Source organism: Aquarana catesbeiana, linkage group LG01 (genome assembly GCF_042186555.1).
Source record: "Aquarana catesbeiana isolate 2022-GZ linkage group LG01, ASM4218655v1, whole genome shotgun sequence".
NCBI classification, from domain to species: Eukaryota; Metazoa; Chordata; class Amphibia; order Anura; family Ranidae; genus Aquarana; species Aquarana catesbeiana.
The window spans coordinates 280,610,656-280,636,337 of record NC_133324.1 but is presented as its reverse complement, the minus strand read 5'-3'; the positions used below and the strand labels follow the sequence as shown (position 1 = coordinate 280,636,337).

The 25,682-nt window shown below is 42.4% G+C and overlaps 2 protein-coding genes across 6 annotated transcripts in view; both read right to left on the bottom strand.

The window, feature by feature from the left end:
• DGCR2 (DiGeorge syndrome critical region gene 2) overlaps window positions 1-6,004 on the bottom strand; it is a 103,625-nt gene extending 97,621 nt beyond the window's left edge. For all 4 annotated transcript variants that reach the window (XM_073629159.1, XM_073629165.1, XM_073629168.1 and 1 more), the window contains exon 1: window positions 5,679-6,004. In XM_073629159.1, the coding sequence (XP_073485260.1) occupies window positions 5,679-5,757 (79 nt within the window). In that variant the 5' untranslated portion in view covers window positions 5,758-6,004. The remainder of the gene's footprint in view (window positions 1-5,678) is intronic.
• A 14,281-nt stretch (window positions 6,005-20,285) lies between these two features.
• ESS2 (ess-2 splicing factor homolog) overlaps window positions 20,286-25,682 on the bottom strand; it is a 34,125-nt gene continuing 28,728 nt past the window's right edge. For both annotated transcript variants that reach the window (XM_073629153.1, XM_073629150.1), the window contains exon 10: window positions 20,286-21,456. In XM_073629153.1, coding sequence (XP_073485254.1) covers window positions 21,171-21,456 — 286 coding nt within the window. In that variant the 3' untranslated portion in view covers window positions 20,286-21,170. The remainder of the gene's footprint in view (window positions 21,457-25,682) is intronic.

The window sequence follows — 25,682 nt, the reverse complement described above, 5'->3', positions numbered from 1 at the left end:
ATGAAACTTATGGAGCAAATGCACTTGTATCACGGGGTTCAGCTTTAAAATCTATTTCAAGTACTCTGTCATGACTGCAGCACATTAAGGTTATTAGCTTTCTATGTCAAAACAAATTGTTGAAAGCTTTGAAGCATTAATGCATTGCGAGTAGATTCATTTGTCGTTCCCCTTCATATAAGACGTCTGTACATGCCGGGCACAGACAGAATAATGCAGAGTTATGCAAGTATACAGGAAATCCTTCTCAACAGCCATGGCATTCCTAGATACTGTTAACATTCGACACACATGACATGCACATGATGATTTGCATCACAAGCCTCCGCAGTCAAAACGAGAAAAGTTATAGAAAGCAAGGTTTTATCTGGGGTTCATTTACTAAAACTGGAGCACTCGGAATCTGGGGCAGCTGTGAATGGCAGCCAATCAGCTTTTAACTTCAGCTTGTTCAATTGAGCTTTGACAAAAAAAAAACTGGAAGCTGATTGGTTTCTATGCAGAGCTGCACCAGATCATGTACGCTTCAGTTTTAGTAAATCAACCCCCATAGTGCTTTGATAATGACAGCCATTGCATTTGTACACAATGGGTGTGTGGCCTTTTTTAAACTTGCGGCTGGGGTACATCACATCAGAAAATGTGCTCTTCTCAGTGGTGAAGGCCGACTTAAAGTGGGGTTCCAGGCTAGAATTATCTAAGTTTGAAACTGTGCACTGCCCTCTTCCAACCACTGGAAGGTGCTTAAACGTACCCATTCTCAGGGCACCCCAGTCTGGTCACATGATCTCTCCAGCAGTCAGGGGAGAGGAGAGATTTCGCCAACAACGGCTGCAATGCCTGGGCAGTGACATCACACAGACTTACTACAGGGCATCCATTGTCGGCTGTCCCTCTTTGACACTGAAGCCAGCACTAGGAGCTGATCATGTAACCAGTCTGGAGCCCCCTGAATAGGTAAACTTAGACATCTTCCTTCTAGGGTAGTTAGAATAGGATTTAGAAGGGAGCTGTTTTAACCACTTCAATACAGGGCATTTTCCCCCCTTCCTGCCCAAGCCAATTTTCAGCTTTCAGTGCTGTTTAAATTGCGCGGTTATGCTATGCTGTACCCAGACAAAATTATTTATCATTTTCTTCCCACAAACAGAGCTTTCTTTTGGTGGCATTTGATCACCTCTGCGGTTTTTATTTTTTATTAAAAAGATAGAAAATTTTGAAAAACAAAGTTTTTTTGTTCCGGTTATAAAATGTTGTAAATAAGTTTTTTCCTTCACTAATGGAAACTGATGAGGCTGCACTGCCGAGCACTGATAAGGTTGCACTGATGATGGGCACTGATAGGCAGCACAGATGGGCCGCAACCGATCGGCTCTCCTCTACTCGCATCTGTCAGACACGAGTGAGGAAAAGCCAATAAACAGCTCTTCCTGTTTACATCGTGATCAGCCAAGATTGGACACGGCTGATCACGTGGTAAAGAGTCTTCGTCAGAGACTCTTTACCTAGATTGGAGTTGTGGTGTGTTAGACTGACACCGCAACAACATTCGCCGTGATGCACGCATCGGCTTGTAATCCTGTGTTATATGACGTCCGGTCAGGATATCGCAACCACTTTGGCAATGTCATTTTGCTATATAGCAGGCAGCAAGGGGTTAATCATAGTTAATTCTAGCCTGGATTTTCACCTTTAAGCTGGTTATACCCTATACAATCTCCTTAGATTACCAAAACTACGTAATATTAAGACAAACCTGAACAGACCGTTCAATTTGTATCAAATTAGGCAGACCCTTGCATTACATATTTGTAAATCTAAAGGAGATTGTACAATCAGATTGTATAGTGCAGTGGTTTCCAAACTGCGGCCTTTTGCTTTGCTCATTACTAATGAAGGAGCACTATTCCTCCCCAAATACAAAATGTGGTGATCCTTACTTCCACTGATACCAGGAAATTTCCACTCCTACTGGCGACAGTCTACACCCAGCCCCCCCCCAAAGTTGGAAGGACAATAAACTGGCCTTTTGTTTAGAAAGTTTGGAGACCCCCGATATAGTGTCCAGTCCTAACGCAGGCAATACACAAAAGTAATTTCTTTTTTTTTTTGGTTTAACCTGATCGTGAGAAAAATTTCCTGCGGGCTGGTTGTACACAAGTTGATCAATAGACTTGTTCTAAGGGGCTCCAAGTAATTTTCTAGCAAGAAAAATCTGATCTTTACATGTATGAGAGAAATGTCAGAATTGGCCCAGACTGAAAGTGGTTAAAGTGAATCTTTAGTCAGAAAGTAAAACTAAACCCAGGACCCTGCATTCACTATATCTGTTCTTCCACAGTACACAGAACATGGAAATTAAATCATTTTAGTAAATATAAACTGTTAAATATCTTTTCTCATCAGCAGTATATAGCAGTCTTGTGACTTCTATCAGTGTCTGATTAAAGCTTGTAGGAGTTTTCATTCTGCTCTAACTGTTCTACGAGGCTGCATTAACCCTGACCCTCTGTCTGGACAGTGCTGATTGGCTCTGTGCTGATCACATGCACCCTCCTAAGAAAAAAAAAACAAAACTAACTGACTGAGCATGTGCAGAGAGCCTCCAAGATTCTGTTGTATTAGCAGATGGATTGGGGACAGTAAAAGAAAGGGGAGGATCAGAGAAGACAGAATCAAACAGCCTATTTACACAATACAGAGGAATAACCCCTTAGATTCCACAGAGAATATATAACATGCTTTACTGCATATACAGACTGATTTTACTACTGTGGGTTCAGTAACACTTTAGGGGCATTTGCGGTAAAACGCCACTATTTTTAGCGGCACTTTACCGTATTTCTAGCGGCGCTTTCCGGTCACTAGTGGGACGCTTTTAACCTCCACTAGCAGCAGAAAAAGGATTAAAGGTGCCCGCAAAGCGCCGCTGCCGAAGCGCTTTGTGGGCACTTCGGCAGCGCTGGCCATTGATTTCAATGGCAGGGGCGTTTTAGGAGCGGTGTATTCACCCCAAAGATGCTGCTTGCAGAACTTTTTTCCAGTCCTGCAAGCGCACTGCTCCAGTGTGAAATCACTCGGGTTTTCACACTGGAGTGGCAGGGGACGCATTTTCCAGGTGCTTTACAGGTGCTATTTTTAGCCCTTAAGGGCCTGAAAAACGCCTCAGTGTGAAAGTAGCCAAAAAGTGGAAGGCAGAAAATTAAGTCCTAATAGATCACTTCAGGCTGGCCCCTTGTGCAGGTATAGCTACTGTATGTAAAATATTAATAATAAGTGCCTATACTGTTTAAAACCCAGTAATACACTGTCTCACCCTGCTCTGCACATGCTCAGTTGCGCTCCATTTTTAGGCACTGCTGAATTTGTAGAGGCCGATCTGCTGACAGCCTTACAGCAGAATTAAACCCTCCTATCCTTTACAGGCTTCTGTTTGAACTGCACATGTGTTCAGTTATGACACCAGCCATTTGATAATTTGACAGTTTGGTAAAGGGGACAAGCAAATGTGACAGTTAGCAATTCCAAGTATGTAACTGTTGTTTAAAAAAAAAAAAAAAAAAAAACGGTAAATTAAATGGATTTAGTTATGCTTTCTGATTCACTGCTGTTCAAGGGCTTTGGCCTTCAGCAAAATGGTAGCCTCCAGCAAGAAGAAACAGGAGCAATGCTGGGGGCAATTTACTACACACATAATTATTAATGTGGAATGTATGTTTCTTGCTAAAGAACATTTTTTAACAAGTTGTTATGCGTAAAGTTCCGCTTTAAGTCCTGCTAGATCACTTCAGGCTGGCCCCTTTTGCAGGTATAGTTATGTAAAACATTAATAATAAGTGTCTATACTGTTTATAATCCAGTAATACACTGTCTCACCCTGTTCTGCACATGCTCAGTTGCTCTCCATTTTTGCGACACGGCACTGCATCTCTTTAAGTGACAATAGCGCGGTCGTGCGATGCTGTACCCAAACAAAATTGATGTCCTTTTTTTTTTTCCACAAATAGAGCTTTTTTTTTTTTTTAAACAAGAAAAACAGAGATTTTTTTAAGTGGTATTTGATCACCTGCGCTATAAACAAAACAAAACAAACAAAAAAAAAAAACACGATAATTTTGAAAACAATTTTTTTTTTTTTTTTACTATAATAAATAGCAAAAAAAAAAAAAAAAAAAAAATTAAAAAAAGTCATCAGTTTAGGCCAATATGTATTATTCTACATCTGAAACAGATGCAGAAAAGTTGAGGTAAGGAAGGTCAAACTAAAGGGTGGGCCCACATCCCAGTGACATAAATCAAATGGAGAAAATGTTCCCCCTTAATGGCCCTAGTGTTTAAGGAGTCAATCATAATATGTAATACACAAGGTATAATAAAAAAAAATTGAAAAAAAAAAATATATACATTTTTATTAAATACATATATTATAAAAGTAGAATCTGTACATATGTACAAGAAAAGTGGCTGAACAACACAGAAGTCAACATAGCCTGGCAGACCCGGACTGCCATAATAGAATGACATGACGGTGTCCAGGGACCACACCCACCTGATCTGAAACATTGGCTGGGGTGCCGACATCCAGGACAGGTGAGCTAATATTAAAAGTCAGCAGCTACATTATTTGTAGCCATTGGTTCGCCATCACTGGTTTAGGAGATATCCCCTGTATCCATTGGCACATGCACACTGACACAAACTGACGTATGTACCGTTGCTTCAGTGAGTGTGCCGTTACTGCGTGCATGTGACGTCATTGTGGCTCCGGCCAATCACAGCCCCCCCGGGAGCGATTTTGCCAGCGGGTGCTGTGTACGGGCACCGCAGCGAGGGCTTCGATCTCAGGTGAGTATTAAAAATGAGCTAGTATGTTATGCATACTAGCTCATTATGCCTTTTTCTTGCAGGTGTTAGTTTTTTTGTTTTTTTTTTCCCCTCAAAGTGGGTTTACAACCACTTTAAGCCGACCATACGCTATACAATCTGATTGTACAATCTCATTCAGATTTTCCAAACCTATGTCAATGGAAGACACACTAAATCAACCCAATGGAATTTGCATCCAATCAGACAGGCCCTTGTACAGTAGATGGTATAGTGCAGGGATATGCAATTAGCGGACCTCCAGCTGCTGCAGAACTACAAGTCCCATGAGGCATAGCAAGACTCTGACAGGCACAAGCATGACACCCAGAGGCAGAGCATGATGGGACTTGTAATTTTGTAACAGCTGGAGGTCCGCTAATTGCATAACCCTGGTATAGTGTATGGTCACCTTTAGGGGTTCATTGTCAGATGGGTGCTGGGACCCCTGTCACCCATGTAGGATGTGACATGACACATATAGATACAGATGGTTGGGTGACATTTGCTCTTTAACCTTTTAGATTGTAAGCTCTAAGGAGCAGGGTCCTCTGATCCCTACTGTATTAAAGTGTATTTATACTGTGTACCCTGCATATACTGTTGTCGCTCTATAAATCCTGTATAATAATAATAATAATAATCAGTAAGGCCATAGAATGGGCAGTGATGGGGAGGCCTGTGTATGTGAGTGGGTGTGTGACCTCTATGGAGATCCGGATTATGAGGATGAATGGTGGGGGGCCTTGTACACACAGTCAGCCTGCAGCCATCTTAGCACCAGGCCGCGCCCCCTCCCCCTCAGCTCCACTCACCTGGCCTCAGCGGCTCGGTCAGGGTTAACACCAGCAGAAAGAGGAGGAGGAAGGTGCCGCTGTCCGGTTTGGGCACCATTTATCCTCCGTTCATCCTCCCGCCAGAGCCACGAAAAGCGGACACTTTCCGAGGACGCCGGTCCGAGGGCTATCAGTCTGCCCGACCGCAGTAATGGGCGAGGCTGCTAAGCTTCCATACAATCCGCCGAGCCCCCCGTCTTGTTCGGTTACAGGAACCCCGCAGCAGCTTCTAGGTCCGGGCATAAAAAGATGGCGGCCTCCGTCCCCTCACAACAAACAGAAGCCCCCCCTTAGCCAATCAGAGCGCTCCATGGGTGGGCTTAAACGAGCGTCACGTGCGGCTGCTAAGCCACAGCCCCTGTATAAAAGGCCGGGATCAGAGGACTGTCAAGAGCTGTGACCGCTGGGAGCTGGTCAAGGAGGTCGTGATTGGATGTCAATGACACTTCACAGTCTCCTTCATATTACCGAACAAGCTTCTAGATCTAGAGCACAGCTACCCAATTAACCCTTTCATGACTAAGCCCATGTCTGACATTTGTTGCTTGCAAGTTAACCACTTAGGGACTGAGCCTCTTTCTGAGATTTGTTGTTTACAAGTTAAAAACAGTTTGTTTTTTTTTTGCTAAAAAATGACTTTGAACCCCCAAACATTATACATTTTTTTTTCTAACACACTAGAGAAGAAAATGACGGTCATTATACTTTCTGTCACACCGTATTTGCGCAGCGGTCTTACAAGCGCACTTTTTTTGGAAAAAATACACTTTTTTGAATTAAAAAATAAGACAACAGTAAAGTTAGCCCAATTTTTTTTATATTGTGAAAGATAATGTTACGCCAAGTAAATTGATACCCAACATGTCACGCTTCAAAATTACGCCCGCTCGGGGAATGGCGACAAACTTTTACCCTTAAAAATCTCCATAGGTGACGTTTAAAAAAAATTCTACAGGTTGCATGTTTTAAGTTACAGAGGAGGTCTAGGGCTAGAATTATTGCTCTCACTCTACCAATCGTGGTGATATCTCACATGTGTGGTTTGAACACCGTTTTCATATGCCGGCGCTACTTACGTATGCGTCCGCTTCTGCATGTGAGCTCGTCAGGACAGGGAGTTTAAAACATTTTTCTTTTCTTTTCTTATTTATTTTACCTTTTATTTTTACACTGTTTTTAAAAAATAAAAACAATGGTGTCACTTTTATTCCTATTACAAGGAATGTAAACCTCCCTTGTATTAGAAAAGCAAGCATGACAGGACCTCTTAAATATGAGATCTGGGGTCAAAAAGACCTCAGATCCCATATTTACACTAAAATGTAATAAAAAAAAAAATTCTTTTAAAAAAAAAAATGGCCTTTTAAGAGCTATGGGTGGAAGTGACGTTTTTGACTTTGCTTCTGCCCTGCAATGTTATGGAGACGGGTGGGGGCCATCTTCCCCTCACTCGTCTCCATACCCAGCAAGGGACAGCATCCAATCGCCTCGGCCTCTGCTGACGACTCCGGTAAGCGGCGGAGGGCACCGGAGCGCGGTGGGAGAGAATCCACCGCAGAGACCACTCTTATCGGAAAGCGGACCGCCAGCCGAAGAAGAGGATACCGGGGTTATGGCAGCTAGCCATTCCTCTTCAAACTTAGCGTGTATATCGGCGTGCGGCGGTCCGTAAGTGGTTAAAATCCATATTTTTTGCTAGAAAATTACGTAGAACCCCTAAACATTTTATATATATATTTTAGCAGAGACCATAGACAATAAAATGGCGGTCATTGCAATATTTTATGTCACACTGTATTTACGCAGCAGTCTTTCAAATGCAATTTCTTTTAGGAAAAAATACACTTTCATTAATTTAAAAAAAACGAAACAGTAAAGTTAGCCCAATTTTTTGGTATAATGTGAAATATGATGTTACGCTGAGTAAATAGATACCAAACATGTCATGTTCTCATGGAATGGCGACAAACTACGGTACCTAAAAATCTCCATATGTGCGCTTTAAAAAAAAAATAACAGTTACCAGGTTAGCGTTACAGAGGAGGTCTAGTGCTAGAATTATTGCTCTCACTCTGAGGATCGCGGCGATACCTCACATGTGTGATTTGAACACCGTTTACATATGCGGGCGCGACTTACGTGTGCGTTTTCTTTGCTGAGCGAGCTTACAGGGGCGCTTTAATTTTTTTTTCTTATTAATTTAATTTCTTTTTCTTTTTTTACATTGTCACTTTAAAAAAAAATTTTTTTTGTAAACATCCCTTGTGATAGCAATAGGTGGTGACAGGTACTCTTTATGGAGGGATCGGGGGTCTAAAAGACCCCAAATCCCTCCTTTGCACTTCAAAGTATTAAGATTGCCAAAAACAGCAACTCTGAATACTGTCTTTTTTTTAAAAATCAGCGCTACTGGCAGCCGAATAAACCGGAAGTGACGTTGTGACGCCGCTTCTGTGTTTACACAAAGAAGACTGGAACAAAGCCATTTCCGGCTTCCTTTCAGTCCTCCTCTAGCCGGCGGAAGTGCCGGATCGTGTCTTGGGTCTCCCGGTGGGGCGGGAGGCCCGGGAAGAGTGGCGGGAGGGGGGCGTCCCCTCTCGCTCCTGGATAACAGCCGAGCGAGTGGATTTTAGCCGCATCGGTTGTTATCCCTGAAGAGCCGACCACCCACTCTAAAGAAAGGTAACAGGATGATGCCTGCAGCTGTATGCATCATCCCGGTATAACCCCTGAAAGCCGAGGCCGCATATGTCCGTACGATCGGCAGGAAGACGTTAAAGTCTGAGGAGGTCCGCTCACTACAATTGTCTTCCAGCGGAGGTCCAAATTCCAACATTATTTATTGTCACGTTTCAGTTACAATATTAAACATGTGGGTAGTTGGAACTAGAATAGCTTTACATTTGCTCTTGTCTTTATATGGAGTACAAACAACTATTTTGTGCCCATCAGAGCGCCCCTTAACATAAAAATGTGCCCATCAGAGCACTCCTTAACATAAAAATGTGCCCATCAGAGCGCCCATTAACATAAAAATGTGCCCATCAGAGCGCTCCTTAACATAAAAATGTGCCCATCAGAGCGCCCCTTAACATAAAAATGTACCCATCAGAGCACTCCTTAACATAAAATGTGCCCATCATTGTGCCCCTTAACATAAAAATGTACCCATCAGAGCACTCCTTAACATAAAATGTGCCCATCATTGTGCCCCTTAACATAAAAATGTGCCCATCAGAGCGCCCTTTAACATAAAAATGTGCCCATCAGAGCGCCCTTTAACATAAAAATGTGCCCATCAGAGCGCCCCTTAACATAAAAATGTGCCCATCAGAGCGCTCCTTAACATAAAAATGTGCCCATCAGAGCGCCCTTTTACATAAAAATGTGCCCATCAGAGTACCCCTTAACATAAAAATGTGCCCATCAGAGCACCCCTTAACATAAAAATGTGCCCATCAGAGCGCTCCTTAACATAAAAATGTGCCCATCATTGTGCCCCTTAACATAAAAATGTGCCCATCATTGTGCCCCTTAACATAAAAATGTGCCCATCAGAGCGCCTCTTAATGTAAAATGTGCACATCATTGTGCCCCTCAACATAAAGTATGCCTCTTAACATAAAATATGCACATCAGCGTGCCACTTAACGTAAAATATGCCCATCAGCGTGCCCCTTAACATAAAATATGTCCATCAGTGTGTCCCTTAACATAAAATGTGCCCATCAGAGTGCCCCTTTACATAAAGTGTACGCCCATCAGCGTGCCCCTGTAAATCACAGTAAAGTAAATCTCTGTGTAGCTTGAGAGCAGGAGGAGCCGACAGAGGTAACATGCTGCAGGGGGTGGGAGCTGCACTAAGAACCTTGAAGGGGGCGGGGTGCACACATGACATCATACACCTTGCAGGGAGGGAGTGTGAGACAGGAGCCGCGAGCAGCAGGGGGAGGGGCGCACATGCAACATCATTGGTTGCTGGGATGCCCAGGAACCCAGCAACCAATGACTGCTGATTGGCGGGCTGACGGTCTGGACAGGAGCATCGCTTGGTCTGTGTTCGGACCACAATCCGCTATTTAATGATGGGCGTTTGAGAACAAACAATGCTAGGGGGAAAAAAAGCCTTAGACTGGTCCTGTGGAATTGCCGGAACTACAGCCATTATGCATGCTTCTATTGGACTATACGGTAATACCTCGGATTGCGAGTAACGCGGTTTACGAGCGTTTCGCAATACAAGCTATTATTTTTTTTAAATCCTGACTCGGTTTGCGAGCGCTGTCTCGCAAGACGAGCAGGATTCAAGCCTCTGGGGTGTGCAGTACCACATTTGGCCAGAGGTGCGGGGGCGCTGGTGACACTCGGAGCCACTTGGAAGCACTCCTTTCCCGAGTGTCTCTGAGCCTCTCCGAGTGCATCCGAGTGTCAATGGCCCACACCCCCCACCCCCTCTGGTCACATGCAGTACTGCATACAATAGCAGTCACTGTGGAACAAATTATCTAAGTTTCCATTGACTCCTATGTGGAAACTCGCTTTGATATACGAGTGCTTTGGATTACAAGCATTCCTCTGGAACAAATTATGCTTGTAATCCAAGGTACCACTGTATCAGAAAAGAGAAAAGTATTATATTCATGGCTTTGTGTTAGCTACCAATTAGAATTCACTAAAGACTATTTATAGCTGAATTTACCCTCTGCATTATTTACTTATAAATAATACATTTTTGTAGACTTTTACATTAATTTTGGCAACTGTTATGAAATAATTGAGCATTTCCATAAGGTCTTTCTTGACTAATCAGAAAAAGGCATTTGAGATGCAGAGGAGCTGTTGCATGAGAAAATACAAATTCTTTAAAAATGTAGGTAGTTGTAGTCCCTTCCATATACCCAGTGAAATGACTAGCCTTAGGTGATACACAGAGATTAAACAAATCCTCCTACATAAGTTGTATCTGTTTATCTGCAGCCCTATCTTCTCTACAGCCACTCATAGTGTAGAATTTATACAGGTTGTCTGAGCTATCAGAAAGCAGGGGGCGGACAGCTGAAAATTTCAGTGAGAAGAGCTCTGGGAGAGCGCATTGGAAGGAATGGGCACACCACCTTCACACTGCACAGGAACAGAGCTGTGGCTGTCAATCACAGGCTTTGTGCTGGAGCTCCCTCCCCTGTCATCTTTTTATTTCTTGGTGTCAGAAAAATTTGTCAGAAATGACTCGTGCTGATAGCAGAGGAAGGAGGCAGCAGAGAACAATGACAGTTAGGGGTTGATTTACTAAAACTGAAGAGTGCAAAATCTGGTGCAGCTCTGCATAGAAACCAATCAGCTTCCAGGTTTCTTTTTGTCAAAACTTAACTGAACAAACTGAAGGTCCGGTTCACACTGGTGCGGCATGCGCTCCGATTTTAGAGTACATGTCGCATGAAATGTAAAAACAATAAGAGGAGGTTTGTTGGGACTTTAAATGAGGCAGGGACCTAGTCATGCCTCCATCCCTATCTATGTGGGAAAGAGAAGAAGAAGAAAATGGGACTTTAAACGAGCCATGCAGTCAATATGATAAGGTTAAAAACTGGTATTTATATGTGTCAGATTTAAACAATAATACATGATACTGATTATTATCACAATATTTCATCTGGATACATACATATAAAAGCATGAATGACACATATCCACGTGGAAAGATTGTGGGTATAACATCTCTTGACTTCCCATCACTATTAGGAATAAACACCATAATTTACAAAAAATTCATATATAATTACACAGGTATATGATTCTGATATAAAACAAAACACACATGATCAATTTAAACATAAGTACAAAAGCTCGACGCGTTTCATGGGATTTTATCCACTCTTCAGGAGCAAGCATGTGTACATCTGTAAAAAACATAAAAATCCTTAGATAATTGTCTTTTGAAAGAAAAAGCCAAAATGGGGGAAAAAAAACCCCTTTAAAAATCACAAAATCACTGTGTATAGAAAGTGCAACACCAATGGTTGGAAACCCCTAGAAAGGGGCATCTTTTCCGGGAACAGTATGGATGGCCCGTGCAAGGAGACATCCAGGGATGTGCATCGACATCACATTCCACACACTCAAGACAATCATAGGAAACATTCACAGTCACGCTCAGGAAATTGTCCTGCAGGGATTTCAGCATCCCTGGATGTCACCTTGCACGGGCCATGCATATTGTTCCCGGAAAAGATGCCCCTTTCTAGGGGTTTCCAGCCATTGGTGTTGCACTTTCTATACACAGCGATTTTGTGAGTACTCCATTTCTAATGGGAGTTTTTCCCCCATTTTGGCTTTTTCTTTCAAAAGACAATTATCCAAGGATTTTTGTTTTTTACAGATGTACACGTTTGCTCCTGAAGAGTGGATAAAATTCCATGAAACGCGTCGAGCTTTTGTACTTATATTTAATTCGATTGTGTTTTTTATTATCTTATATCAGAATCATGTACCTGTGTAATTATATATGATTTTTTTTGTAAATTATGGTGTTTATTCCTAATAGTAATGGGAAGTCAAGAGATGTTATACCCACAATCTTTCCACGTGGATATGTGTCATTCATGCTTTTATATGTATGTATCCAGATGAAATATTGTGATAATAATCAGTATCATGTATTATTGTTTAAATCTGACACATAACCAATACCTTTCATATTGACTGTGTGCCTCCTTTAAAGTCCCATTATCTTCTTCTCCTTCCCATGAAAAAAAAACAATAATTCCCTATGAGAGCCATCTTAACTGGTCCGACTTGTTTCGGTCCAAAGTACCTGAACTATTTTGGTCCGCCTTGGGTGCGATTTTAGCCCATAGAATTGAATGGAAGTCGCATCCAAGTCAGAACATCTTAACTGATCCCACTTGTGGCATGCAACATGTTCTTCTGAGGTCAAGTGTATGCAATGTTAGCAATGCAAAATCCCCCCCAAAAAAATGACAAGGGTCCCCCCCCCCCAAAATCCATACCAGTGTCTGGTATGGATTTTTGGGGGAAAACCCCACGCCAAAAAAATTTTAAGAAAACAGCGTGCCCCCCCCCCCCAGAATCCATACTAGACCTTTATCCGAGCATGCAGCCCAGGAAAGGGGGGGGCACGAGCGAGGCCCCCCCTCCTGAACCATATCAGGGCACATGCCCTCAACATGGGGGGGTGGGTGCTTTGGTGCGTGAAATCACAAGGGGCAGGGTCTCCGTGTAACGTCACCTGATGGCCACGCCCCATAGTTTTATAGGAGCTGTCAGACACTAAGGCTGACAGAACTGCAGGAGCCAGCATCAGTAGGGGAGCGTTTTTTTTTTTTTCATCGGGTCGGTGCCGGACACCGTGATTTATGTTGGAGCTACCACAAGGGACATTATTCATTCTTAATAAAAGGACTTGTCAAAAACTGGCTCATGGTTTTTTTTTTTTTTTTTTTACACTACACTGCTTTTTTGGGGGTGAATGGGTAGGGGGGCCCTTACTCATTCACTTAGGGGGAGACCAGGATCCGGGGGCCCCCTTTCTTGAAGGGAGCTTACAGATTCTGATAAGCCCCCTGCCCACAGACCACAAAACCAGCGGCCAGGGTTGTGGGAAAGAGGCCCTTGCCCCCATCAACATGGGGACAAGACGCTTTGGGGTGGCCCAAACCACCCACCCCCCCATGTTTGGGGCATGTGGCCTGGTATGGTTTAGGAGGGGGTTGGTCGCAGGGTTTGGCATGGATTTTTGGGGGACCCCACGTCTTTTTTTTTTTGGCATGGGGTTTCCCCTCAAAATCCATACCATTTCGAAGGGTCTGGTATGGTCCTGGGGGGGACCCCATGCCAGGTTTTTTTTTTTTCTTTTAATTGTTGCATGGGGTTCCCCCTCCAAATCCATACCAGATCCAAAGGGCCTGGTATGGATTTGGGGGGGGGGGGGGCCTCATGCTGTGTTTTATTTTTTATAAATTTGACATGAGGTTTCATCCATTCCAAAACCAAAGAAATTGCTTTGATTGGTCATAGGACAAGTTGCACTCATCTCAAAGTCAGATCAAAATCGGATCACGTTCTTTAAAGTCGCATAGAAAGTCGCATAGAAGAAAAGAAGAAAATGTCATTTAAAAAAAAATTCAAACGTCTCAGTGAACTGACCCCATAATTATTTGTGTGCTGCAATCAAAATTAGCGCATCACCTAATAGGTGATAAAGTTTTGAATCTTCCATAGCATTAGTCTTAAGCAAAAATCCAAAATCAAGTTTGAAATGAAAATATACCAGTGTAACGTTACCTTTGGTAGCATTTTGCAATTAAATTGAAAATTGATACAAGTAGCGGTAATCTGAATAAGTTCCCTATAAACATGAAGATAGAGCATGTAAAGTGGTTCAAATTTGTATAATACAATCACGTTTTACAGATGGATATTAAAAAAAAAATTTAAAAATAAAAAAAAACTGTACCGAGTTGAACAGAAAGTACATTGTGGACTAATAAAATTCTAGTCCCCTGCAGCTATGCCAATGCAATGGTTTATTACTTTCTGACTCTCCAACCTAGAACAAGTATGCAGCTTCCTTGCAACTTGTTACTTGTTCCTGGTCAGCAACTCAAGAAATGGTGAAATTATGACATCAGTATGACCCCCAAAGAGCATTTTTCTCAGCACAAGTTGTATTTAACCTGTTCTCACCCACGTGGCATATATATGTGGCCTCTCAGCGGGTGGGCTTTAATGCACAGAGACCACATATATGCGGCCCAATGTAAACACTTTCCAATGCTGAGAGTGCGCGACCTGCGCACCCCCAGCACAGACACCTGCAGGGACCAGAAAGCACCCAATCCATACTCTAGGGTTTGCAGAGAATGGTCTGAAAAAGAGAAACTGTCCATTGAGAGGTAGTTGTGTGAACGAAAATGCCTTGTTGAGGTCAGAGGAGAATAGGCAGACTTGTGTGAGATGATAGAAAGGCAACAGTGACTCAAATAACCACTCGTTACAACCAAGGTATGCAGAATACCATCTCTGAATGCACAACACATCGAACCTTGAAACAGATGGGCTACAGCAGCAGAAGACCATACCAGGGGCCACTCATGTCAGTTAAGAACAGGAAACTGAGTCTACAATTCACACAGGATCACCAAAATTGGGCAATGGAAGATTGGAAAAAAACATTGCCTGGTCTAATGAGTCTTGATTGCAGCTGCGACATTTAGATGGTAGGGTCGGAATTTGGTGTAAACAACATGAAAGCATGGATCCATCCTGTCGTGTGTGAACAGTTCAGGCTGGTAATGGTGTGGGGAAATGTTCTTGGCACAAATTGGGCCCCTTAGTACCAATTGAGCATCGTTTAAACGCCACGGCCTACCTTGGCATTGTTGCTGACCATGTCCATGCCTTTATGACTACAGTGTACCCATCTTCTGATGGATACTTCCAGAAGGATAATGCACCATGTCAACAAAGCTCAAATCATTACAAACTGATTTCTTGAACATAACAATGAGATCACTGTACTCCAATGGCCTCCACAGTCACCAGATCTCAATCCAATAGAGCACCTTTGGAATGTGGTGGAACAGGAGATTCACATCATGGATGTGCAGCCGACAAATCTGCAGCAACTGCGTGTTACTATCATGTCAATATGGATCAAAATCTTTCCAACACCTTTTTGAATCTATGCCACGAAGAATTAACAAAGTTCTGAAGGCAAAAGGGGGTCCATCCCGGTAGTAGCAAGATGTACCTAATAAATTGTCCAGTAAGTGTGTAGAAACGCCTGCTATTAACCTGACTTTTAATTAATCAATTGGTGTTAGAAATAGCTCATATGAAAAGCTAAAGCCCTCCCAAATGATGTTTAATGCACTGAAATAAATTAGTTTCACTGAAAAAAGATTTATCATTTAATCAAGACAAACAGGTCAAATTTTGGCAAGACAAAAGTTTTGTCGCCTATACAGAAATTGAACAACTTTACTGAAAATCCAAAAATATGTCAACAAATTAAGTAGTGGTGCTGTGAGATCCAAATTTGATATCTTGTATGACTTCCATGAGCTTGAAGGACAGCATCCATGCGGTTTGGCAAGGATTCATACAATTTATTGATGAAGTCATCAGGAATAGCAAAGAAAACAGTCTTGCATGCCTCCCAAAGTTCATCAATATTCTTTAGTTATTGATGACTTTGCTATTCCTGATGACTTCATCAATAAATTGTATGAATCCTTGCCAAACCGCATGGATGCTGTCCTTCAAGCTCATGGAAGTCATACAAGATATTAAATTTGGATCTCACAGCACCACTACTTAATTTGCTGACATATTTTTGGATTTTCAGTAAAGTTGTTCAATTTCTGTATAGGCGACAAAACTATTGTCTTGCCAAAATTTGACCTGTTTGTCTTGATTAAATGATAAATCTTTTTTCAGTGAAACTATATTATTTCAGTGCATTAAACATCATTTGGGAGGGCTTTAGCTTTTCATATGAGCTATTTCCTAACACCAATTGATTAATTAAAAGTCAGGTTAATAGCAGGAGTTTCTACAAAATAGAGAAGCGACAAGACTTTTGTCAGGGACTGTATATATATTATACATACATGCACACACACACACACAGTGCCATGAAAAAGTATTCATACCGCTTAAAATTTTCCACATTTTGTCATGTTACAATCAACAATGTAAATGTATTGTTTTGGGGTTTTTATGTGATAGACCAACACAAAGTGGTACATAACTGAAGTGGAAGGAAAATGATAAATGGTTCTCGACGTTTTTTTACAAATAAATATGTGAAAAGTGTGGCGTACATTTGTATTCAGCCCCCCTGAGTCAATACTTTGTAGAACCACCTTTCACTGCAGTTCCAGCTGCAAGTCTTTTTGGGGATGTCTCTACCAGCTTTGCACATCTAGAGAGTGACATTTTTGCCCATTCTTCTTTGCAAAATAGCTCAAGCTCTGTCAGATTGGATGGAGAACATCTGTGAACAGCAATTTTCAAGTCTTGCCACAGATTCTCAATTGGATTTAGGTAATGACTTTGACTGGGCCATTCTAACACATGAATATGCTTTGATCGAAACCATTCCATTGTAGCTCTGGCTGTATTTTTAGGGTCGTTGCTGGAAGGTGAACCTCCACCCCAGTCTCAAGTCTTTTACAGACTAATGCACTTTACACACGGTCGGATTTTCCGATGGAAAAAGGGCGATCGGATTATGTTGTCGGAAATTCCGATCGTGTGAGGGCTCCATCTGACTTTTTCCATCGGAATTTCCGACACACAAAGTTTAAGAGCAGGATATAACATTTTCCAACAACAAAATCCGATCGTTTAAATTCCAATCGTGTATACACAAATCTGACAAAGTGTCAAGCTTGCTTAGAATAAATTAAGAGACGAAAGCTATTGGCTACTGCCCCATTTATAGTCCCAACGTACGTGTTTTACGCCACCGTGTTTACAACGATCGGATTTTCCAACAATTTTGTATGACTGTGTGTATGCAAGACAAGTTTGGCCCCAAATCCGTCAGAGAAAATCCGATAGATTTTGTTGTCGGGATGTCCGATCATGTGTACAGGGCATTACAGGTTCTCTTCTAAGATTGCCCTGTATTTGGCTCCATCCATCTTCCCATCAACTCTGACCAGCTTCCCTGTTCCTGCTGAAGAAAAGCATCCCCACATGATGCTGCCACCACCAGGTCTCACGGTGGGGATGGTGTGTTCAGGGTGATGTGCAGTGTTACTTTTCTGCCACACATAGCATTTTGCTTCTAAGCCAAAAAGTTCAATTTTGGTCTCATCTAACCACAGCACCTTCTTCCACGTTTGCTGTGTCCCCCACATGGCTTCTCGCAAACTGCAAATGGGACTTATGGCTTTCTTCTTGCCACTCTTCCATAAAGGCCAGATTTGTGGAGTGCACTACTAATAGTTGTCCTGTGGACAGATTCTCCCACCTGAACTGCGGATTTCTGTAGCTTCTCCAGAGTTACCATGGGCCTCTTGGCTGCTTCGATTAATGTTCTCCTAGCCCGGACTGTCAGTTTAGGTGGGTGGCCATGTCTTGGTAGGTTTGCAGGTGTGCCATACTCTTTCCATTTTCATATGATGGATTGAACAGTACTCCGTGAGATGTTCAAAGCTTGGGTTAGTTTTTTTTTTTTTTTTTTTTTTTTTATACAATAACCCTGCTTTAAACTTCTCCACAACTTTATCCCTGATCTGTCTGGTGTGTTCCTTGGCCCTCATGATGCCGTTTGTTCACTAAGGTTCTCTAACAAACCTCTGAGGGCTTCACAGAACAGCTGTATTTATACTGAGATTAAATTACACACAGATGGACTATTTACTAATTATGTGACTATAGGCTATATATATTCCACTAGATTTTAGCTAGGGGTGTGAGAGTAAAGGGGGCTGCACACCACGCTTTTCACATATTTATTTGTAAAAAAATTATCATTTTCCTTCCACTTCACAATTATGTGCCACTTTGTGTTGTTCTATCACAGTGATGGCGAACCTTTTTGAGCCCGAGTGCCCAAACTGCAACACAAAACCAATGTATTCTTTTAAAAGTGCCAACATATACAGAACTTGATGAGCGTGTGCTGTGATGTCTGGGGGTGAACATGGGACACATCAGAAATCATCGTGTATTCACTATGTAGTCATAGTGTTTTGTACAAGAAGATCTAAAACTAGAACACATTTTGACAAAAGTTACATTTTTTGGAAGCTGTCCTAGCATTGTGCAATCGAATTCCAGTATCACTATTCTACTAACTATACATTAATATTCAATACACTCAAGTTGCATGACAGGTGCACTTTAAATTACTAGTTGTTCAGTAAAAGCACCGGCTAGATGATAAAGAAATCCTGTTACAGGGGGTGACATGCAACCAGCAACTCTCCAGCTACAGCAGAACTTCCAGTCCCCCCCATGCCCTGCTGGGGCACATTATGCACTCTTTGTTTGCCAAGGTATGTTGAGATCTATAGTTCTACTCCAGCTGAAGACATACTGGTTGCCCTGCATTGCTGTAGCAGAAGACTACTTGGAAAATCTCTAATTTCTGACTATGTTCATAGTCCTATATGTCCAGGAAACATCCTTCTGAACGTGAACACTCAAGACAACTGTAACAATGCTTTACCAATGCAATTCACTCACAATGCCTGTGCAGTTCATTGCACGTCAAATGCAAACTCCCAGCAGCTCTACACCTCCTCCCTGTATAATGTCAGTGATTCTGGACTGTCTGTCATGTGACTCTGGTGTCATGAAATACAGGGGGATGGCAGGGACAAAAACTATATGTATTTACATCTCACTGTACTGCAGTGGTCTCTGCTAAATCTAGCAGGCATTCCCAGCCAGATAAACCTGAATAGCCAACACAAAGCATGAGATGTCTGCAACTTTCATTTCCCTCTTCATATCCTATGGAAAATGCTTCTCTGACAGCTTTGATAGAGAGTAACACAGACAGCATATGCACAACAATATTCTGACCATACCCTTCCATATTTTGTGGCAATGTTGGAAACAAGAAGAAAAAAAAAAAGGTCCCCAAGGAATAGATTCGATTTGAAGAGGCACAGAAACAGTGTACACAGCTAAACACATTTATTCCCCACACATCATGTACACTTTAACAACGATTGCCACAGCACTCCAATAATACACCCATCAGCTGACTCAGTTCCCAGGCACGAGAAGGGCCTGTGATTGGGCATCTTCAGTAGGCACCATCACGGCCCCCCATTGGCTCAATCCCCACCACGTGTTCCGCCTGCCATCCAACCCGGAGCAACCCTTCATCTCGTCCATGCCCATCCTAGACACATCACCCCTGGCCCCAGAGACTTGTGGGAGATGTAGTTCTATGGGGAGGGGAGCTGTGCACGAGATACACCCCCGTACAGGATTCTCTCATGTGCCCACAGGAGAGGGCTCGGTGTGCTGGCTGTGGCACGTGTGCCATAGGTTCACCATCACTGGTCTATCACATAAAATCCCAATAAAATAAATTTATATTTTTGGTTGTAGCATGACAAAATGTGGAAAATTTCAAGGGGTATGAATACTTTTTCAAACCACTGTGTATATATATATATATATATATACATATACATATATACACACACACACACAGTATATGAAAGAAATGCCTAAGAATCTTTCACGCTTTTATTACCCAGAACCCCTCACCCAACTATGTGCTTCTGCAACTAGTTTCAATTTGGTACTTGAGACAATGTCAATATTAAAGCCGACCAACTGCCTTTCCCTGTCCAGTGACATGTCCCCATATGCCACGTTCGGCAGTCAGTTGGCGGTGCATAGTCCTGAAGTCAATTCCCAAATAGCAAGGTTAAATTCGTTTCAAAGAGACACAAAGGAAAGGGTTCTCTGGCAATAAAAGTCATAGCAGACTTCTGATTGTACCTGCTCTTAGGCAGGTCTATTACTATTAAAAGATCAATGTTACAGAACCTAATAAATCACCGGGAGAGAAATTAAGAAAACATTAGAGAAGATTTAAGATTTGATCTTTATACTAAAAATGTTGCGGTTTTTATCAGAAATATTTTGATGCATTTCTTGATATTGTTTTTGGAGTTTCAAGCATTACTTGTTCGATGTAGAGAAACCAAAAATTGCTTTTGAGCAGTAGACGTGCAGACTCAAGTAAAACAAACATTACTGGGTATTGCAACAACAAAACACAAACAGTTACTAAATGACAGCATTTAAAACGGACCAGAAAAAAAAAAAAAACATTTGTTGATTTCTTAACGTGATCCTAAATTCTGGTTTAAAAAGAAAAACGTATTAACTTTAAAAAGTTCCTTCTTTTTCTCTCAGTCTCCCCCAAATGTCTTTCTTTTTTTTTTGCTGCTGTTAGAGGGTGGCTTTCTTCATTCTCCATGGTCCCACTGAAAGTACGATTATAGCCCGTCCCTAGGATGGACTATGGGATGTTTCGTGTGAATAGAGCAGTGCACTGTTCATTCCAAGCAAACAGACATAGAGGGAAAAGGAGAGGTTCTGCAGCTCAGAAAGGGTGTTATAAGGAGGCAAAAAAACCATGAAAAATAGATTACAGGGACATTAGGTAGTGATTGTGTATGAATTATTTTTGGGGAAATAAGGATATTGTTTACCGTCACTTTAACATCTTTGTGAAATACCCAATGCGCAGATCCACCTTTAAATAATAATAATTAAAAAATACACATAGTAGTTGCTATTAAATTAGCATTTTCATATAAATGATCTCCAAAAAGAGATTTAAACATATTTTGCAATTCCTTAATCTTGACTGTGTGTGAAATAACAAATGAGTTGTTGTCCAAGTCACTTAGAAATCAGGCCAATCTATAAAAGTCTACAATTTACAGTGTAAATATTTCAAAATCAGAAGAAATCTGATGCTTTTCTTCGTTTGGGTAAATGCAGCAGGTTATCAGTAATGGTAGTGGAATCAGGAACAGTAGGAGTCTGTGAAGCAGCCCCAGGAGTGGGGGTTACAGTGGGCGTTAGACGAGATCCCCCTGGTGTCTTCAGGGCATGCAAGCCTGTATGTGCAGGAGATGGGGTGTAACTTGCTCTTAAAGCTTTATCAGTGTATTTACTTGAAGTCCTATTAACCAGACGCTGAAGAGCAGGAGACATGGAGGGGCTCAGGCCTTTGGGTGTCAGGCTGTGGAAGAAAACATTTATCAATAAAATGACAGACAATGCAATAAAAAAAAAAAAAAAGTACCACAAAATGTTGTACAGTGCCTTGAAAATGTATTAATACCCCATTGAAATGTTCCACATTTTGGTATGTTACAACCAAAAATGTAAAAGTATCTTATTGGGATTTTAAGTGATAGGCCAACACAAAGTGGCACAAATTGTAAAGTTGAAGGAAAATGATAAATGGTTTTCAAATTTTTTACAAATAAATATGTGAAAAGTGTGGCGTACATTTATATTCAGCACCCCTGAGTCAATACTTTGTAGAACCAGCTTTCTCTGCAATTACAGCTGCAGGTCTTTTTGGGGATGTCTCTACTAGCTTTGCACATCTAGAGAGTGACATTTTTGCCCATTCTTCTTTGCAAAATAGCTCAAGCTCTGTCAGATTGGATGGAGAGTGTCTGTGAACAGCAATTTTCAAGTCTTGCCACAGATTCTCAATTGGATTCAGGTCTGGATCTAGACTGGGCCATTCTAACACATGAATATGCTTTGATCTAAACCATTCCATCGTAGCTCTGGCTGTATGTTTACAGTTTAGGTGAACCTCCACCCCAATCTCAAGTCTTTTGCAGACTCTACTTTTTTTCTATCTGCATTTGGCTCCATCCATCTCCTCATCAACTCTGACCAGCTTCCCTGTTCCTGCTGAAGAAAAGCATCCCCACAACATGATGATGCCACCACCATGTTTCACAGTGGGGATGATGTGTTCAGGGTGATGTGTAGTGTTAGTTTTCCACCACACATATCGTTTTGCTTTTAGGCCAAAAAGTTCAAATTTGGTCTCATCTGACCAGGGCACCTCCTTCCACATATTTGCTGTGTCCCCCACATGGCTTCTCACAAACTGCAAATGGAACTTCTTATGGCTTTCTTTCAACAATGGCTTTCTTCTTGCCACTTTTCCATAAAAGCCAGATTGGTGGAGTGCACGACTAATAGTTGTCCTGTGGACAGATTCTCCCACATTCTCTGATTAATGCTCTCCTTGCCCGGTCTGTCAGTTTAGGTGGTTGGCCATGTCTTGGTAGGTTTGCAGTTGTGCCATACGCTTTCCATTTTCAGATGATGGATTGAACAGTGCTCCATGAGATGTTCAAAGCTTGGGATATTTAGAACCTAACCCTGCTTTAAACTTCTCTACAACTTTATCCCTGACCTGCCTGGTGTTTCCTTGGCCTTCATGATGCTGTTTGTTCACTAAGGTTCTCTAACAAACCTCTGAGGGCTTCACAGAATAGCTGTATTTATACTGAGATTTAATTAGTCAAAGGTGGACTCTATTTACTAATTAGGTGACCTCTGAAGGCAACTGGTTCCACTAGATTTTAGTTAGGGGTATCCGAGTAAAGAGGGCTGAATACAAATGCACGCCACACTTTTCAGATATTTATTTGTAAACAACAAAAAAAAAAAAAATTTAAACCATTTATCATTTTCCTACCACTTCACAATTATGTGCCACCTTGTGTTGGTCTATCACATAAAATCCCAATAAAATACATTTACGTTTTTGGTTGTAACGTGACAAAAAATGGATTTTTAAAACAGCTTACCTGTAAAATCCTTTTCTTGAAGTACATCACGGGACACAGAGTACCATAGTAATGACTATCTGTGTTATATGCTACCTTTAGGTGATTGGACACTGGCAACCAATAGTAAGAAGGTTCTTCCCGTATAACCCCTCTCATACAGGAAGTACCTTTAGTTTTGTAGCAAGCAATGAAGATCCCAGAAAAAGAGGGGAGGGACCTCTGTGTCCCGTGATGTACTTCAAGAAAAGGATTTTACAGGTATGCCATTTTAAAAAGCCATTTTTCTTTATCGTACATCACGGGACACAGAGCACCATAGTAATGACTATCTGGGATAAAGCAATGCCTTTGAGGGGAGGGAACATAATATTCCTAGATCCCCTTTTAGGATTTATAAAGCTGCTTGCAGCACGCTGTGGCCAAAAACAGTCTCCCTTTGAGACCTAACATCCAGTTGGTAAAACCTGGTAAATGTATGAACCGAAGACCAAGCGGCCGCTTTGCAAACCTGAGTCATAGACACTTGTTGGCGCACTGCCCAAGATGTACTAACTCCTCATAGGCCTGGATAATGACCTGACGAATCCACCTAGAGATGGTAGAACTAGTTGCTGCCTGTCCCCTCTTAGGACCCTCAGGCAGAACGAAAAGTGAGTTAGTCTTCCGAAAAGGGGCTGACATAGCCAAGTAAACCTTGACAGCTCTCACCACATCCAGTAAGTGAAGTGACCTTTCCTTTTTAGACTTAGGGTTAGGAAAGAAGAAAGGTAAAATGATATCCTGATTCAAGTGAAAACTGGAAACCACTTTGGGCAAAAAAATCTGGACGGGGTCACATCACCACATTGTCCTGATGAACAAACAGAAAAGGTTTTTCACAAGAAAGGGCGGCCAATTCTGACACCCTTCTGGCTGAGGTTATGGCCACCAAAAAGACCAATTTCCTAGTTAATAGGACCAAAGGAATACGCCTAATGGGTTCAAAGGGTTGACTCTGTGGAGCTGAAAGCACTAAGTTTAAGTCCCAGGGGCATAAGGGCGGCTTAATTGGCGGCCTTGAATGCAGCACTCCCTTGACAAAGGCTCGTACTAAAGAATGAGATGCGATTGGCCTCTGGAAAAAAACTGATAAGGCCGATATTTGTCCCTTATTGGTCCCTAGGAATAGATTTAAATTAATTCCTGTTTGAAGAACCCTCCTAAACGTATACTTGCGAGGGTGCTATCTTCTCCTCTCTCACCAGGAGATATACGATTTCCAGACCCTATGGTAAATACTTCTAGAAACTGGCTTTCTAGCATTTATTAGAGTAGACAGGAAAGATCCTCTAAAATCACGGTCTTTTAGTACCCTGGTCTCAATAGCCACACCATCAAATTCAGCGCCCGTAAAGAAGGATGGTATATGGGACCTTGGGACAACAGGTCTGGACGGTATGGGAGGCACAATGGGTCCCCTACCGCCATCCTCACAGTCTGTGAGTACCAAGACCTCCTGGGCCACTATGGGGCCACCAGAATTACTGTCTGTTCCTCCTGAATCCTGCGTAACAGGTGCGGCAGCATCTGGATCGGAGGAAAAGCGTAAATTAGGGAATACTGATCCCAGGGAATCACCAATGCATCCGTCCCCACGGCAAGTGGATCCCTGGTCCTGGACACAAAGCTGTCCACTTTTGCATTGAATCTGGATGCAAGTAGGTCCCCCAACGCTGGCAGATTTGAAGGAAAACTTCGGGGGAAGGGACCACTCCCCACGGTAACAATTGCTGACGACTCAAGTAGTCTGCCCGCCAATTGTCCACCCCTGGAATATAGACTGCCGACAAAAACGGCACGTGCCTCTCTGCCCAAGTTAATATGTGATTTATTTCCCTTTGGGCTGCTTGGCTCCGGGTACCCCCTTGGTGGTTGATGTATGCCACCACCGTGGAGTTGTCGGACTGGGCTCTGACCGGAAACCCCTTGACATCCAGAATATGAGAGCCAATTCGAGCTGCTCGAATCTCCAACAGATTGATGGGCAAGGTCTTCTCTACTTGGGACCATCTTCCCTGTACGGAAGCCTCTTCCAAGACTGCTCCCCAGCCGAGACGACTGGCGTCCGTAGTCACCACTTTCCAGGTTATTGGCGGAAAGGACTTCCCGCTTTTCAAGTTGTTGGTCTTTGAACACCAAGAGAGGTCCTGTTTTACCCCTGGGGATAGAGACTTTGGATGATCCAGGGTTTGAACAGACTTGTTCCAAGCCTCCAGGATAGTCCTCTGGAACAACCTGGAGTGAAACTGCGCATAAGGAACTGCGCTGAAAGACGACACCATCTTGCCCAGCAGTTTCATGCACAGTCGAATTGAGGGCCCTTTTACCCTTTTGACTTCTCGGACCAGCTCCACTATAGAGCTGACCTTTAAGGGAGGTAAAAAATACCCTTTCCTTGGTTGTATCCAGGATCAGGCCTAGATATGTCAAGACTTGAACTGGATGAAGGGCCGACTTGTCCATATTCAGAATCCAGCCTAGGCACCTCAGAAAATGAACGGTAGTTGCAACGTTTTCTACCAAGGTGGAGTAGGACTGGTCCCTTAAACAGAAGGTTGTCCAGATATCCTACCACCGAGATCTTTTGGGACCTTAGAAAAGC